Source organism: Ambystoma mexicanum, chromosome 8 (assembly GCF_040938575.1).
Source record: "Ambystoma mexicanum isolate Mex_15411 chromosome 8, UKY_AmexF1_1, whole genome shotgun sequence".
NCBI lineage: Eukaryota > Metazoa > Chordata > Amphibia > Caudata > Ambystomatidae > Ambystoma > Ambystoma mexicanum.
The window spans coordinates 20,052,381-20,070,836 of record NC_090929.1 but is presented as its reverse complement, the minus strand read 5'-3'; the positions used below and the strand labels follow the sequence as shown (position 1 = coordinate 20,070,836).

At 49.4% G+C, this 18,456-nt stretch overlaps 1 protein-coding gene across 3 annotated transcripts in view; it reads right to left on the bottom strand.

Annotated features, from left to right (window-relative positions):
• The window catches only part of PTGES2 (prostaglandin E synthase 2), a 93,002-nt gene that overhangs the window by 19,790 nt on the left and 54,756 nt on the right, over nucleotides 1–18,456 (bottom strand). For all 3 annotated transcript variants that reach the window (XM_069609162.1, XM_069609161.1, XM_069609160.1), the window contains exons 4-6: nucleotides 15,551–15,703; nucleotides 11,790–11,990; nucleotides 9,439–9,556 (exon numbers count right to left, since the gene is read on the bottom strand). In XM_069609162.1, the coding sequence (XP_069465263.1) occupies nucleotides 9,439–9,556; nucleotides 11,790–11,990; nucleotides 15,551–15,703 (472 nt within the window). The remainder of the gene's footprint in view (nucleotides 1–9,438; nucleotides 9,557–11,789; nucleotides 11,991–15,550; nucleotides 15,704–18,456) is intronic.

The window sequence follows — 18,456 nt, the reverse complement described above, 5'->3', positions numbered from 1 at the left end:
TCCCTTATCTTCCGACCCCCCCCCCCCCCGTCCATGTCGACTGGGTCTAACCAACCTGCCAGCCAGCGCACCCTCCACCCCGGATTGGCTGAACATAAAATCAAAACGTTCCCTTAAGGCAGCCCTCTGCCTGGCAGCCCCTTCGGCTAAGGGCCCCAAGGCAAAGGGTGGCCCAATCAGAGGCGGCTTCAGACGCATCTGCAGGTGTCCGCAGGGGAAGCAAGAAGCCAGTAGCCTGCCATCAACGAGCACCAACAAGAGAAGTAAGTGTGGCAAGGGTGGGGACTGAAGCAATTGCTTCACTCTAGAAAGCCCCATCACTCTTACCTAAAGAAATCTTAAAAGCTATACTGTGTTACATCGTGCAGCTACATACTAAGGTTGTGCAATTATTTGCCCAAGTATCATTGAGGGTGCCTAATTGTTTCTCTGTGTTGAGTTTCACATCTAGATAGTGTACCCAAATGATCTCACTCTGCTGAATATCACATCTAGAGAGTCTGCCCGAGTATCATTGAGTGTGCCCAAATTGTTACACTGCGTTGAGTCGCTCATCTAGATAGTACGCCCAAGTATCATTGAGTGTGCATCTAGTTAGTGTGCCCAGGTATCAATGAGTGCAACCTCCAGAAAGCCCTACCACCCTAACTAAAAGGTCCACTGTGTTAAATCTTTACAGCTACATATCAACATCAAACGATATTATCGTACCCTAATAGCGTCACTGTGTTAAAAGTCTGAATTTAGAAAGTGTGCCCGACATCATTGAGTACACCCAAACAACGTCACTGTGTTGAATCTGGCATCTAGACTGTTACAATCTGAATTTACAACAAAACTAGGGGTACCCCGATCGCACTAAGGCTTTACTATATTTGTGTAGCTACATATAGGAGTCAAGCGATATTGAGTGCACCCCATTAATCTCACTGTGCAGTGAATCCACTGTGTCAAAGTCCACTTCTTGATATTACAACCAAGCCTTTAACTCTGGCTGCGCCACCCCATGAGTCCATCCTGCCCAGCTAGGTCCAGGGTAAGAGCCTCACTCAGGCGTGCCTCCCTCCCCCCATCCCCTTGATTCCTTCCCCATCCCACCATCCACCATGCTCTCACAGCACCCCCTATCCAATTCCCAAGCCAGAGGAGCCCGATGACACGCCAACCATACCAAGACCCCTGTTCCTCCCATCTCCTCCATCCACCCACCGCCCAGCAAACCCGCCCCCCCCACCCCTGAACTGCCCACTCACCCTCCCAGACCCACCTCTGCCCCCACCATCCCCCACCCAATCCACCCCATCTCAATCACTGTGACTTGTTCCTTCTCCACTTCTACACCACTGCTCTCGACAGAACAACTTCTCTTAACAACAAACTGACCCTCCTGTCCCCGCCACATAATCCATCCGCCCTACCAGTCACCATCCGCCTGCCACGGCAACAATAACCCAACCCACCTTTAACTCATTCACTCCAATATCAAAAGACAAAGTTCTCGACCTTCTCTCTGCTCGGAAACCTTTTGGCTCCTCCCTTGACACCTGCCCCGCTTCAATCCTCAAAGAAATATTATCATCCACCTGCGCAGGAGAGTACGCAAGAACCATCCTAAACTACTCCCTCACCTCTGGAATCTTCCCCGATGCCCTCAAAACTGCACATGTCAAGCCTCTTCTAAATAAAACTTCCCTCGACCCAAAAAACTACTGCCCCATCTGAAACACCAGGTTCCTTGCTAAACTCATCGATCGAACCGCATACTCCCACATAAACGCCTTTGTCGAATCCAACAACCTCCTAGGGTTCAGGCTTCAGACCACGACACGGAACCGAAACCACTCTAACCTCAATCTGGGACGATTTTAAGATCACCACTGACTCTGCAGGATATGGTGCACTAATCTTCCTAGACCTCTCTGCCGCCTTCGACACAATCAACCACTCAATTCTCCTTGACCGCCTCCACTCCCTAGGAATCCGTGGAAACGCTCTGAAATTGATAGCCTCCTTCCTCAAGAACAGGAAACAAATTATCCTCCTCTCCACCTTTGCTTCCGTCGCCCGACCAGTCAATACCAGAGTACCACAAGGAGAATGCCTATCAGCGCTATTGTCCATTCCACCTCTATATGTCCACCCTACCTGGAATAATCCGCCCGCACAATATCCTATGCTATAACTACGCCAATGACACCCAAATAATCCTAAAACTCCTCGACTCCAACTCTCAGCCCGACCTTGCAGCCTGCCTCCTTGACATTGATCGTTGGATGATCACAAACCACCTCCTCCTAAACCCCACTAAAACCGAAATCATGGTGTGCGGCAACACCAAACTTCTCCCTCACCCTTTACCGTGGCCCACATGGGCAAACCACCCTCCACCTCGGCCACAGTAAAAAACCTTGGATGCACTCTAGACTCTGACCTAACCCTCTCTCGCCAAATCAACGTCTCCAAGTCCTGCCATTACCAACTCAAAGTTCTCAGACGCATTTTTCCGTACCTCTACTTTCCTAACAGACTTGCCGCTGTTCAGTCTATTGTGATGTTGAGACTGGACTATGCCAACTCTCTCTATCTCAGGGTCACATGCCACCTCATTAAACTACAAAGAGCACAAAATGCTGCAGCCAAAATGCCTTTAGCGCTGGGCCCTAGAGACCACACCTCTCCAGCTCTCAGAACTCTCCACTAGCTCCCAGTTGGACGAAGGGCGACTTTCAAAATCACCCACCGAGCAGTGCATAAAACCGGTCCTCTATACCTACAGGACAAGCTTAAACCCTACCACCCACCGCATACTCTAAGATCAAGCTCCGCCCTCCTTTTAGTAACACCAACTCAGTCAGGATAGGAGGATCCTCGTTCTCAGCCTTGGCCCCCACTCTAAGGAACTCGCTTCCACCCCACATCCGACACACCGAAGACTACCTGCCATTCCGCAAATTACTGAAAACATGGCTCTTCCCATAGGGAGTCGATGCATAGAGCAAATACTATGAATAGTCACAGTAAATGGAAATCCAGGGTTGCTCGAACAGAGAAAAAAAAAGAGCATGGAGTGGATGGAACAGATAGAGTGACTAAACGGATACAGTGAGTGAAACGGATAGAGTAGGTGAAACAGGTGGAATGTATGAAACGGACAAAGAGGCTGAAACCGATGGAGTGGTTGAAACCGTTAGAATGGTCAAAACGGACCGAGTTGGCGAAACCGACGGTGTGGATGGAACAGATGGAATGGATGGTGCGGACGGAATGGATGGAGCTGATGTCTTTAATGGCGTGGATGGTGCGGATGACAGATGGCACAGATGTTGCGGATCTGGCAGATGCTTAGGTTGGTGCAGACGTTGCATATGCTGCAAATGTTCCGGATGTTGCAGATGGTGCGGATGCTATGGATGGTGCGGAGGGCACGGATGGTCCGGAGGGCGCAGATTTTACGGTTCGTGTGGAGGTTGCGGATGTTGTGAATGTTGTAGCAGATGTTACAGATGGTACATTTATTGCGGATGGTGCGGACGATAGGGATGGTACGTATGCTACAGTTGGTGCGCATGTTACGGTTGGTGCGCATGTTATGGCTGGAGCATGTGCTACGGTTGGTGCGGATGTTGCGGATGATACGGTGATACAGATAGTGCGATTGGTGCGAATAGAGGCAACACCTATTCACCAAGACATTACCAAATTATCTGTATCTCCTATATATGCTATGTACCGTATCCTCATTTATTTGTATCCCATATATACCCTATCCATCCTGTCGCTTGATATATGTAGGTCGATATGTACGTCCCCACTGTCCCGCTTATGTGCCTGGTCTCAGGCGCTTTACTGATAACCACCACATCACACGACTACGCTTACTCTCTCCTATACACCATCATTCAACTAGAAAACAGCTATACCCAGATAATTCGGCCTAGCTGTTCACATATGAACATGACCCCACGAACACCTCACAACCCTAATAAAACACAGCTAGCTGAGCACATGCCGGCTAGCTTAGGCGTTCCTCAGGTCTAACGCAGCCAGAACTCAGTCTGGCTGTCCACCCTCCAGACTGAACACATCCAACTGATTTCCTCAGCACCACACCTACCGCTAAGAAGCAGCCATCATGCAAGAACCACACCAGCTGCACACAATTCTGGTGCGCCCACGCACCATAAGACACTCTCTCTCTACTCGAACTACGGTTCCCGAGGGCGTTCAACCTACCAGCGCTTTGAGGTCATACCAATGATATATAAGGCGCTATATAAATGCCAAGTAACATAACAGAACAGGTTCGGACACGCATCTTCCCGCTATTCTCTTTCACTATCACAGACGTGCAGAAGCTGAGGTGGAGAGAAGCCAGTACAGGTTTGATGCAGCATTCACAGTGCAGATAGAAACCAAGACAATAGTACGACACATCTCAAAGTATCAACCACGCTACTCAAGACAGGTTTTCAATATTTTGTTGAACCTTTCCAAAAGGCTATTGATACGATTGTGGAATATGGAGGTGCCTAAGGTTTTATGTGGAGGAGGGACGTCAGGCCATCCAATGACAGGATGGATGAACCCATATCAGTGAGCATCTCTCATGGAAACCCTACCCGGGTAGTGCATCGCCCACAAACCTCAGGATGTTGGGGGGAGATAGGGCGTCACACCCCAGATTAAACCTAGATATAACTATTACCATACTCCACAATAACCAACAAACACCGGAAGCCATTCTTCGATGTCCGGTGGGACGGGGGGCGGGGGGCAGAAAGGGTAATTTCTCAGAGCGCTTGCAAATTCAGAGGATTCAGGGAACAGTGAAGCTAATCTAATAAGTGGGGAGGAGGGGTGGAAGATATCGGGGTTGGGAAGAGGAGGGGAAGAGAAAGAAGACCAGGTAGGGAATCAACAAGCAGAAGAAGGGACTGAAGATGCAAGTGGGGAGAGGGGAGTCTGGGAAGAGTGGAGGAATAAGCAAAGCATCGAGGAAGTGAAGAGAAGGACAGAGAAAGAGAATGAAGGAATAAAAGGCGGCTTGTCAGGTTCAACTATGTGGTTGTGCATCAAGGAGAGACTGGGGTGCGAGTCTGTAGGTCTGGGACCTTAAATGAGAGAGTTGTGGGAGTCCAAGGGAGGACCCTGTAAAAAGCAAACAGCGTGGATCCTCTCTTCCTGTGGCTCTTAGCCATGTTTGAGGCCGGCGTAAATGTGACCAACTACAGAATCGATCAGGCTCCAGTGTACATTTGAGACCCTAAAGAATAACCCCAAATGTATAAGATCATCGCCAAGGAGGCTATGAACACCAGAACTGTGTCTGCAATGACAAGAAGCTGGGAGGTACTTTAAGGTTTTATTTGGAACAGTCCGAACAGACCCCCACATCTGGTCTTGTTATGCTAAACCCCTGGCAAAGGTCAGCATCTGGCCCAAAGGAGAACGGAAAGAACCTTTGTTTAGGAGTTTTGGGAAATTTCTCAGAGACCCATATCCATATTTTAGTGCTAAGCCTCCCTGACAAGTTACTTTTTTGCTTTTTTGGACCTAAGGAAATGGATTTGCTTTGCCTTTGTGTGAATTCTACTAAAGAACTGTTGAGCAAAATACCATGTCTGGCCTATGTTGGATCCGTGTATGCTTTGTGACACCTTACACTACATTATGAGGAAGGAGAAGCACCTATGCTTGTCAGGAGGGGAGACGAAGGTCACTTTTGATTAGGGCCAAACATTTTACCCGGAGAAATGGACAATGCTTGCCCTGGTCCTACTGGAGAGGGGTTGGATGGGCTGCGATTGCCATTCGTACATTCAACTTTTGCTCTTGGGCCAAAACAATTGCTTGCCCACACAAAGACGTTGCTTAGAAGAGCACAGCTGGTAATCACTCATACCAGACAAGCGCTTGACTGACGCTGCAGTCACTTCCCCGGACACATCCTCTGCATAGATTCCCCTTAGCTACGCTGGAAATATTTTAGAAATTGCAAATCATTACCGCTGCATCTAGAAAACAGTAACTTCACAGCACAGATTGTGAATATTTAATAAGATCAGTCTTAGGCATGGTAATGCAGAAGCGTACTATTAGCTAGAACAATGGAAATAGTGGATGAATTCCCAAGTAAAGATGGTCTCACGACCCCCACCACGCATTTATGATCCCAGCTGGTTGTGAAAGTCACCTTTGATGGACAGGTGGAAGCACATCAGGGGAAGCCACACACTCCCTGAAGCCCCTGTCTGCAGCCTACTAGGCAACGGTTTCACAATAAGGGGGAAAGATCATATGTGGAAGCCAGATGAGCGAGGGGGTCCCAGACAATAGCTGGTGGAAAGGTATGAGCCAGAATAACCTTGCAAAGAACAATGCATGGAAACGGGCTGGACAGTTGCGGGCCGGTGTACACTGCCGTGGCAATACAGTGCAGGTGAGTGGCTTGCAAACTTACATGCACTGCTCAGAGTTGACCCACCAGCCCCAGGGAACAATGGACGGGGCAGATTGTGCACTGTGTAGACAGAGTAACTTATTTGTTTTTAATTTATTTTTATTAGCATTTTTCTTAGCTTAATACAACAGAACCCGTCCCCCTCTCCCCACATCACATGGCTATACAATGCAAGTCCTCAAAGACAGTTGAAAGATTTAGACCACTCATTGTCCAGGTAGTTAACTTTAAGTCTTGCATCATATCCAGGATCCAAATGTTTTGTGGGCACCAATCTATCATATAATCCCCATTCAAATAGTCCAACATTGCTCCCCAGTCCCCTCTGAATTGATCCGCTTCCCCCAGAATCTTAGATTTCGATAGTCTAGCTTTCACCAGCCACGCCGCTGTCAGTAGCAAAAGTCTAGCTTTCACCAGCCATGCCGCTAGGAGTCGGAAAAGTCTAGCTTTCACCAGCCATGCCGCTAGGAGTCGGAAGGTCTAGCTTTCACCAGCCACGCTGCTAGGAGTCGGAAAGTCTAGCTTTCACCAGCCACGCAGCTAGGAGTCGGAAAGTCTAGCTTTCACCAGCCATGCCGCTAGGAGTCGGAAAAGTGTAGCTTTCACCAGCCATGCCGCTAGCAGTCGGAAAGTCTAGCTTTCACCAGCCACGCCGCTAGGAGTCGGAAAGTCTAGCTTTCACCAGCCACACCGCTTTAAGTAGGACCACAAAGGCTTTTTTCAGTGGTTTCAGCATTAGGCGTGTCTCTGGTTCGAACAACCCACACAGATTGCCTCCCAAAGAGAGAGTACCTATTCCTGGATGCATCCATTTGTAATGGGACGTCTTCCGAAAATCCCTTGATCTTTGGGCAGTCCTGCCAGATATGTCTCCAGTCCTCTTTATCCTTGCATCCCCTCCAGCAGTTTAGCGAAATTGTAGTATACATTATATGGAGCATTTGGGGTGTGTTGTGCCATTTCACCATTTTATACCACATGTCTCAAATGTATGGACCTGGTCAGTTTTGGCATATTCTTCCATAGGTCTTCCCAGTGTTCCTGTGGGATATTTTCCCCTAATGTCCCCTCCTAATTTAGCAATATCATATGGCCAGGTATTTTGGGGGCCACAGGTTAGCAGTATCTGATACAGTTGACACATCAATTGCTTATCCCCTGTCTGAGGAGTTCTAAATATCTGTGTAGGTGGTCTCACTGCTGCTTGCCTGACTTCGGGCTGCATCAACCATTGTTATCGGGCTATATTCAAATCTGTCTGTCTCCTTTAGGCCGATGCATTTTTTACATTTCTCAAACGTCGCTATTTCACCACTCCATGCCATATCTGCTAACATCAAGCAGTCTCGCTGTGGCCACTGCCTAAATGTCCCTTTTAGCATCCCCAGAGAGAATGGAGGATTCTCAAATAAGGGGGTAAATGGGGAGGGTGCATCGATAGCTGTCCCTTCTTCAGCCGTCGGTCCCATATGTCACATGTCGTCTTTATAAACCACGCTCTGTCGTACGCTCTGGGGTCTTTCCCTTTCCGGTAGCCACAGCAGACCAGCCAGTGATGCCCCTGCTAGACAGTATAGTGAAGGTTAAGGAATCTTGGGAGTCGTAGGACAAAACATCTGGGGGGGCTGCCAGCTCCCCCACTCCCCCTTACTGGTTCAGGGACTCTGAATCTCTCTAGCTAAACTCCATGCTGACAATCGAGTTCTATGAAGCGTTGCCGACAACCTACAAGACCCATTAGTTCATCCACTCCATAAACACTGAAGCCCAGTAGGGGGAGACTAACCTCCAGGACAGGGATCTGCAAACGGCACCTCTCCAGAGGTTTTAAACTCCCATGATCCCTCACCATTGACTTTGCTAGCAAGGAATGGCGGTAGTTGCACTTCAAAACATTTGAAGACCCAAAGGTTGCACGCCCTGCTGTAGGACCAGCCTCTGGATCATGAATAGCACAGACCTATTTTGGTCTAGCAACTTTGGAAGATACTTCAGACAATTGCATTTTGTTCACTCCTCGTAATCCCTGTGCAGTGTTCATGGGAAACCACGACCCCTGGCCACCCTTAATCTCCCCCTAGCACTTTAATAACCAATAAAAGGTTACGAACCGTGGCCGCCATAGCAGTGCTGGTCCGTTCCTCATCGCGAGTGTCCACAGTGGGACAAGTGTGGCAGCGAGAGCGTAACCCCCGGCAAGCCTCCAACATGGTGCCAGCCTAGCTTTCACAGGTTTTAAACCTGGCAGTGCCAATGCAGCCCTTCGTACCACTAAACTGAGAAATAACACCTTTTATTACAGGTTTGGAAACTAGAGGAATCCACCATGATGTTCGCTAGGAGAACATGCGATCTTCATCAACGGCTGTTGACCGCAGTTGGCAATGCCAAGTACTACTGTAAATCTCCTACGCCAGAAGATCCCGTCATGTAGATCTCAGTTAAGGCAGCAGTAGGCACAGACCTTGAGAATGCCATCAGTGCCGAAAAAGGGGACATCATGAGTGAACCCCCAATGACCAGGCTCTAGAGAAGAAAATAGGATGAACTGTGAACAGAGCCTACAGAAGAGTTGCAGGAATTTCCACAGTTTGGCCCAATCTGCTCCATTCCACTCCCTCCAAGGTAGAACATTGCCCTCCTCATGGGGCCCTGGAAGGTGGAAGGGGTTGGGAGGCAGTAGGAGGGTGGCAGAATCACTCTTTTCTATCTTCACTAAGGGTCCTAGGAGATACTGAAATAAAGACTGTGCGATTGATCACAACCAGAATATAGACCATGCAGCCTCTTGGGGGTCTGTTTGCGTGAATACTCTGCAGAAAGGATTACAATGTGGTACATGTTAGACAACAGGTGACTGAAAGTAGACACTATGTATCAAACAGGGCGCCTTATCCATACAGTCGATAACTACGCTTAAGAAAATGTGCCACCCGTGCATCAAGTGACAGAAGGGCCCCTGAAACGTTGCTCACCAAGTCAGCCAGGTTAGGCTCGTCTCCACCCAGGAACCGCCGGTGTTTTCCAACAGCCTTTACCCAGTCATCGGCCGCCTTGTACAGATCCTCACGAACATCGTCCTGGAGGTTGTGCCTATGATTGGAGAAATAAGCAGTGCATACGTGTATGGATGTTCTGTCTCGCGCACACACAGTCTGGGCATGCAAACGTGCAGAGAAACTGACTGATACGAGGACCCACATTATGCAGAGGCAACTCACAAGGAGCACAGATGTACTCCACTGTACAGTGAAAATGTGGATAGTGTGAGAAACCTGAAGGTGTCTCCCTGACTAGTCCCCGGGTTCCTGGGGGTGGACCAGTGAGGGCGGATTACCTGGATGGGGGGGTCCTCGGGGAGTGGAAGTTGGACACCAATGGGTGAAACGCAGTATCCCTCTTCTATTACCTATATGGGAAGCTCAGAAACTGTACCCCTAATACCCTTTTTCGACACAACTTTCGTACATCACAAAAGACGACGGACAAACACCAAAACCATTTACTTAAAATGTCCCAACACAAGGGTCAGGCAATTGACAAGGATAACTAACACACTAACACACACACACACACACACACACACACCCTTTCCCACAGGGAAAGAAGGTTGAGCACAAGATGAGCAAGGCAGACCGCACGAGGAGACAGCTATGCAGGCACTGCAGTTCAAGATGAGGAGAAAAGCTGAGAGAAGCGACCTTGCCCTTTTCAGCCCAGAACATACAAGACCTCTGCAGAAGGAATCTTAAAACCACGGACAATAGCTCAAGTATGTTGCAGCAGATGTCGACGGTTCACGGAGTGTGCCTATGCTGATAAGCAGGACCGAAGGAGACACCTGCTACCATGGTACCGGCATGGACTCCAGATACGAGGAAGGCCAAGCGGTTCATCACAACAGGTGAGGTGAGGGGAGAACCAATAAAGAAACCGAACTGTGTTGAATGAAAGTCGCCAAGTGGCACATTGAGGAAGAACTGTAAATTGTTAAGGGAAGACCAGCTACAGAGGGAATCGGCACCACGTGGGTGTGCAATCGAGACACTCTGGTTAATCCCATGTTGAGTTAAACTACTGATACCAGAAGGCTGTAGGAGAACCGCAGAGAAAGGTCAAAGTGATCATATAAGGGTCTAGCGAAATCCCTGTACAGTCGAACGTCTTCGACCGGCAAACTGTAGAGAAAGCAAGGGAAGCGAATCCCGCATCTAGAGAAAGCAAGGGAAGCGAATCCCGCATCCAGAGAAAGCAAGGGAAGCGAATCCCGCATCCAGAGAAAGCAAGGGAAGCGAATCTCGCATTCAGAGAAAGCAAGGGAAGCGAATCCCGCATCCAGAGAAAGCAAGGGAAGCGAATCCCGCATCCAGAGAAAGCAAAAGGAAATACGAAGAGGCAAGAGTGAACCCGAAGGAGGGATGCCAATAAAGAGGGATGAAGTCTAAAGTTCCAAGAAACAGTGTGTTGACAAAAGTGAACCCGCAGTGGGAGGTCCACAAAAAATGTTTAAAAAGACAGTAAGATTTGTGAATGCCAAGGAGAAGGCATCTGTGCAAAAGCCTGAGTGAACACGACGGAGGGAGGCAAAGAGTCAAGAAGGGTCTGCGCTTGGAAGAGGGGACCCCAGGGGTGAAGGCATCAACCAAACATACATTGGAAAGGAACTTTTTATTTGTTATTTTGGAGCCTATCAGATCCTCGGAGGTAAGAGACTTTTTGCAGAAAAGAGACAACCACTGAGGGCCCGGATATCTGAAGTGGAACTGTCATCTCGTGCTGGGAAAGCTCGAGCGTGTGCTGTGCTCAGGAGTCCCACCTTGGCCCGTGCTCAAAACGTGGGGAAGGGAGACCCCCAGCAACCACGTCCTGACTTATCAATTGGGAACACTTCTTTCTTGCGATTTCCATCCCACACTCCTTTTGGTATTTAGTTGTAAAGATTGAAATAGGTTTTTTAGTATAGGCCCTTTCATTTTGACAAGACGCCACCAGGACTGCCTTATTTTGATTTGATGGCCGTAGCTTGCTCCCATCTTAGATTAGGTGTTTTCCACCCAACCTATACAGTTTAATAAACACCCTTGAACTGTGATGACTTGTGTCTGTCCATTCTTGATACCATGCCTTCCTTACAACAGTCATTCAGAAAGCAAGATAATGCTCCGTTGTGCACATACATCTGCACAGCACAGACAGTGGAGTGATCACACACACACACAATCTAGCGTATCGTTGTCCTATGGTACAGTTAGCACAAGGATCAGAAGGGAGGGGAGGGAGGAAAGACAATGTTCAAGCTTGTCAACTTTTCAAGAACACCACTCACCTGCTCTTTAGCCTCTTGCCGATGACAAACATGGCAGCTGCACCAAAGTACTTGGCGAAGAAACCCTCAACAGCACCAAACTTCCCGACACGAACGATGTAATCGAAGGATGCCAGGGCTTCTCCCGGAGTGCGGTAAACATTGGGGGAAATGAGGTGCACCAGCCAATCATCCGCCCACTTCCTCCACTTCATTTCTTCCCTGAAGGCACCCCAGGAGAGACACAAGAGGCATGTGAGCAGGCAGGACAAAAGAAATAAACGCAAGCAGACAGGACAAATATACGCGTGAGCAGGTAGGAATAAACGGACATACAATCAGGCAGACATGTTAGCAAAGAGAAATGTCACGAGATCAGACCGCAAGGGGCAGCCACGAGAATGCAGGACGATACCAGAACACCAACATGCAGGATTTGGGAATTACAGACTCAGGTAGGCAAGGATGATAACAGGCAGGCAAAAAGCAGGCATGCAAACATGGAGAGGTACGCATGAGAAGCGGCCATGAAAACTAACAGGCAGAAAAGGATGGCTGCTAGCCAGAACTAAACTGACAAAGAAGCAGGTGGGAAAATGAAAACATGACAGCAGGCGGAAAGAAACATGCATAGCCATAGCGGGAAGGTGGGTGAAACGGACATGACAGCAGGCGGGAAGACGCATGCATAGAGGAAGGCTGGGTGAAACCGACATGGCCGCAGGCAGGAAGACGCAGGCATAGTGGAAGGCTGGGTGAGAGACATGACAGCAGGCGGGAAGACGCATGCATAGTGGAAGGTTGGGTGAAACAGACATGGCAGCAGGCAGGAAGACGCATGCATAGTGGAAGGCTGGCTGAGACATGACAGCAGGCGGGAAGACGCATGCATAGTGGAAGGTTGGGTGAAACAGACATGGCAGCAGGCAGGAAGACGCATGCATAGTGGAAGGATGGCTGAGACATGACAGCAGGCGGGAAGACGCATGCATAGTGGAAGGCTGGCTGAGACATGACAGCAGGCGGGAAGACGCATGCATAGTGGAAGGCTGGCTGAGACATGACAGCAGGCGGGAAGACGCATGCATAGTGGAAGACTGGCTGAGACATGACAGCAGGCGGGAAGACGCATGCATAGTGGAAGGCTGGGTGAGAGACATGACAGCAGGCGGGAAGACGCATGCATAGTGGAAGGCTGGGTGAAACGGACATGGCAGCAGGCAGGAAGACGCATGCATAGTGGAAGGTTGGGTGAAACAGACATGGCAGCAGGCAGGAAGACGCATGCATAGTGGAAGGCTGGCTGAGACATGACAGCAGGCGGGAAGACGCATGCATAGTGGAAGGCTGGCTGAGACATGACAGCAGGCGGGAAGACGCATGCATAGTGGAAGGCTGGGTGAGAGACATGACAGCAGGCGGGAAGACGCATGCATAGTGGAAGGTTGGGTGAAACAGACATGGCAGCAGGCAGGAAGACGCATGCATAGTGGAAGGCTGGCTGAGACATGACAGCAGGCGGGAAGACGCATGCATAGTGGAAGGCTGGCTGAGAGACATGACAGCAGGCGGGAAGACTTATGCATAGTGGAAGACTGGCTGAGACATGACAGCAGGCGGGAAGACGCATGCATAGTGGAAGGCTGGGTGAGAGACATGACAGCAGGCGGGAAGACGCATGCATAGTGGAAGGCTGGGTGAAACGGACATGGCAGCAGGCAGGAAGACGCATGCATAGTGGAAGGTTGGGTGAAACAGACATGGCAGCAGGCAGGAAGACGCATGCATAGTGGAAGGCTGGCTGAGACATGACAGCAGGCGGGAAGACGCATGCATAGTGGAAGGTTGGGTGAGAGACATGACAGCAGGCGGGAAGACGCATGCATAGTGGAAGGTTGGGTGAAACAGACATGGCAGCAGGCAGGAAGACGCATGCATAGTGGAAGGCTGGGTGAAACCGACATGGCCGCAGGCAGGAAGACGCATGCACAGTGGAAGGCTGGGTGAAACCGACATGGCCGCAGGCAGGAAGACGCATGCATAGTGGAAGGCTGGGTGAGAGACATGACAGCAGGCGGGAAGACGCATGCATAGTGGAAGGCTGGGTGAGAGACATGACAGCAGGCGGGAAGACGCATGCATAGTGGAAGGCTGGGTGAGAGACATGACAGCAGGCGGGAAGACGCATGCATAGTGGAAGGTTGGGTGAAACAGACATGGCAGCAGGCAGGAAGACGCATGCATAGTGGAAGGCTGGGTGAGAGACATGACAGCAGGCGGGAAGACGCATGCATAGTGGAAGGTTGGGTGAAACGGACATGGCAGCAGGCAGGAAGACGCATGCATAGTGGAAGGTTGGGTGAAACCGACATGGCAGCAGGCAGGAAGACGCATGCATAGTGGAAGGTTGGGTGAAACCGACATGGCAGCAGGCAGGAAGACGCATGCATAGTGGAAGGCTGGGTGAGAGACATGACAGCAGGCGGGAAGACGCATGCATAGTGGAAGGCTGGGTGAGAGACATGACAGCAGGCGGGAAGACGCATGCATAGTGGAAGGTTGGGTGAAACAGACATGGCAGCAGGCAGGAAGACGCATGCATAGTGGAAGGCTGGCTGAGACATGACAGCAGGCGGGAAGACGCATGCATAGTGGAAGGTTGGGTGAAACAGACATGGCAGCAGGCAGGAAGACGCATGCATAGTGGAAGGCTGGCTGAGACATGACAGCAGGCGGGAAGACGCATGCATAGTGGAAGGCTGGCTGAGACATGACAGCAGGCAGGAAGACTTATGCATAGTGGAAGGCTGGGTGAAACACATGACAGAAGGCGGAACGAAACATGTAAACATGTTGACGTCCCGTTTCAATCCTCGAAAGGCCACATGCAATACTATGTGATTACCAGTAGATGTCGCGCTATATGCACAGCATGTGAATCTAAGCAGATTCATCCGAACATTACTTACAATCTTGCTTCCTTGGTGTGATACACGTAGCGCTCATTAACATTGCTTATACTCTGGCTTCCCTGGTGGGAAACACACAGCCCCCAGTTTACATTGCTTACACTCTGGCTTCCCTGGTGGGAAACACACAGCCCCCAGTTTACAGTGCTTACACTCTGGCTTCCTTGGTGCGATACACTCAGCCCCCAGTTTACAGTGCTTACACTCTAGCTTCCTTGGTGCGATACACTCAGCCCCCAGTTTACAGTGCTTACACTCTGGCTCCCTTGTGAGATACACTCAGCCCCCAGTTTACAGTGCTTACACTCTGGCTCTCTTGTGAGATACACTCAGCCCCCAGTTTACAGTGCTTACACTCTGGCTTCCTTGGTGCGATACACTCAGCCCCCAGTTTACAGTGCTTACACTCTGGCTTCCCTGGTGGGAAACACACAGCCCCCAGTTTACAGTGCTTACACTCTGGCTTCCATGGTGCGATACACTCAGCCCCCAGTTTACATTGCTTACACTCTGGCTTCCTTGGTGGGATACACACAGCCCCCAGTTTACATTGCTTACATTCTGGCTTCCTTGGTGCGATACACTCAGCCCCCAGTTTACAGTGCTTACATTCTGGCTTCCTTGGTGCGATACACTCAGCCCCCAGTTTACAGTGCTTACACTCTGGCTTCCTTGGTGGGATACACTCAGCCCCCAGTTTACAGTGCTTACACTCTGGCTTCCTTGGTGCGATACACTCAGCCCCCAGTTTACAGTGCTTACACTCTGGCTTCCTTGGTGCGATACACTCAGCCCCCAGTTTACAGTGCTTACACTCTGGCTTCCTTGGTGGGATACACGCGTTGAGTCTCTTGCTCATCAAGCATTAGCCAGTATTTGTTGTTGTACTCAGTCACCTCCTTCCCCCTCTCATTCACAGCCTTCATTGAAGGGTAGTATGACACAATCTCTGCCAGCTCCTTTCGCCTGTAAATTAAGAAAAATACAAAACCTGCAGATTATGAGAGTCCAGTGCTGTGATGTGGCACTCAGTGAGAAACCCTGCACAGAGCATAAAAGCAGTTATGATCATACACACATCCACCCCATCACTTCCATTCTACCGGGACAAAGCTCATGGAGGGAACATCCCAGGTTCATGGTTACCAAGTACAAGGCTCCTCTGGTTTACCACTTCAGATTTTAGCATCCAACCCTCGCGGGTCAGAGCCCTGCTTTATATTGTCATCTGGCTTGTAAACACTGTCCTGAACCACACAGGGTAAATCTAAATTCCAGGTGGAAGATCAGCTACACAAGGAAACAAAAATAGCCACATGTGAAAGGAATGTCCTATTTTTTTGTAAACATTTTTAGATTGCCCGCTTTCAAATAAATCTGGCAATTCCACGTAAAGTGCCGAATTAGTTTATGAATAGCTATTTTAAGATTTAAACCTAGTCGACAAATCATTCGGACTTCACATTATGCTCAGATAACACGTTGTCCATTTACAATGAACCCACTTAGCACATCCTTGCAAGTTCAGCTTATGCCCACTGTGAGGAACCTGAGGGCATCCTACCATCTACTCCCCTTGGATCTCCCTCTCAGGTGGCCAGGAAAGGGCCATCGCTTTTGGATTCCGACCCTGGGGGTGGATCTACGAGGGAGGATCACCTGGGTGGAGGGAACTTGGAGAGGAAAGATGCCTTTGGGTGAGGCATGCTAGCCCACTGCCAAAATACAACCTACCCTCCCTGACCTTCATTGGTTATTACCACCCTTCCCCACTGTATCCCATTCAGGTCCCTTTAAGACTTGAAAGAGGAGAGGCGACTAGGAGTTATGCACACTTCCACCTGTGAACGCCACTTGGTACTGGGAAAGACGGTACCCCCCAAGCAGAGTCTGCGATTGGCTACCTGGTGAGCTTCCAGACCCAGCCTTCCTTTGACAGCAGTCAGTGTACGATATGGCCTCTAGCAGCACTTCCCTATGGTGACGTCTCTACTCGTCGGCATGCCACCAAGGCAGCAACACACTTTGCACTGGGTCTTGGTGCTTGAGCTCTGAACAGATTTGGAAGGTGGCAGTGCCAGTGATATAAATAACTATGGGTGGGCAGTATATTTACTCTCCAAGAGGACACAAATTGAGACGTTAATGTTGGTCCCTATACAATGACCAAACATGACTGATGCATATGTGGTAATTGTACAAGACGCAAAGTTCCACCAGCATGAACCCAGTCACAGTGCTGGCAAGCAGCAAAACAGGCACCTCATAAAATGTGTCACAGATGAGCACGTGCTACAAGCCTGGCAAACACACAATTAGACCACGAGGGGACAAGATAAATATGACCATGACAAACAAAGTAGTAAAATACAGAAAAAAGTGGTCTGACAGTGTAAAAGAACGCAGTGATCGGCGGGCAGGCGTGCGGTGCAGCCAAGCCCTGTGGGAGTCGCAGGTCTACCTGCAGAGAACTTAGCAGCGCTGCCGCGTGGAAAGATTTCTCTCCCAACAACTCCCCCTCCATATTCTATGGACCCCAAACGTGCTGATTTTGTTTTTCACCATGTCCTGCTGACCTTTTACAGTGAAGGGAAGCCTCCAGCTTCATTCCACTGGGCTTTTGCTCACATGTACACTCCTCTAGTGTGGCGTGGCATGTATGCTGTGGTAGGCCAGCCCCCCTCGTTTGCTGGGGCAGTGTGGTGGTGCATGTTAAAGCTCCTTGCACATGGCTAATTAGGCAGTGAGCTGTGCTGTAGGATACCAAACTCTTGGAGACACTATTTTGAGGAAGTGGAAAGAGTTATTTCACCAAGAAGAGAAGGTTTTTTCTGTTGTTGGAACTTTGGTTGATAAAAATTTCCTTTAACTTTGAAGAAACCAAGAACCGAACCGAGACTGCATTACAAACTTGGATTTCCTGGTTTCTTTTGATGAATATAACTTGGACCCTGGGGAAGGGAAATTCACCCAAGTTACCAAGAGAGACTGAAAATCATTGTGATGTTTTTATGAACTGCCATATATTTTAGAGCACGGGTAGGGAGGCATTTGAGAACATTTATAATTTAATAACATGGCGTATTGTGAAAAATCCTCCAAAATGCGTCCGCCCCACATTGCTGACCTCTCACAACACACAGACAATGACATGAGTTTAAGTCCTCAAGGCCTGCCTCTATGCTATGTAACTTGAAGTGCAGCTGGTCCTGGCTCGGTGCCACCCAGATGCATTCAAAGCCATCATTCTCAACAGTAGAAACACCAATGATTAACAGTTCCTTAGGTCCCCTTTTACTAAATATGGCTGTAGTATAGATGTCCGTAGATGGCATAGCCTGACCTGCCATTACATTCTCACCCATGAGCGCGGGCCATTCTGCTGCAGTTCGCGGCTCATCACTTTATCCTACAGGCCACACTCAGAATGTGTAGAAGTCTCCAATTAAAACACAGATTTGATGAGACCTTTTCGCTCGTTCCTGCACTGCTTGCTGGGTGCTGGACATGGCCCCCCGAGGGACCCAGTTTACCAAATAAACTATTGTAGTGTACACTTTAAGTGGGCCTGTTGGCAGCAGGACTGCCTGCCTGAGAGCAATGACAGAAGAGCGCAGTCTCACAATATGCCTCACCTTGTCTATGGCATTACTGCAACAGAACCAACAATCAAAATAAGTGTACCCAGCAAATCTAGGGACTCGAGGGTAGGTTTCTAG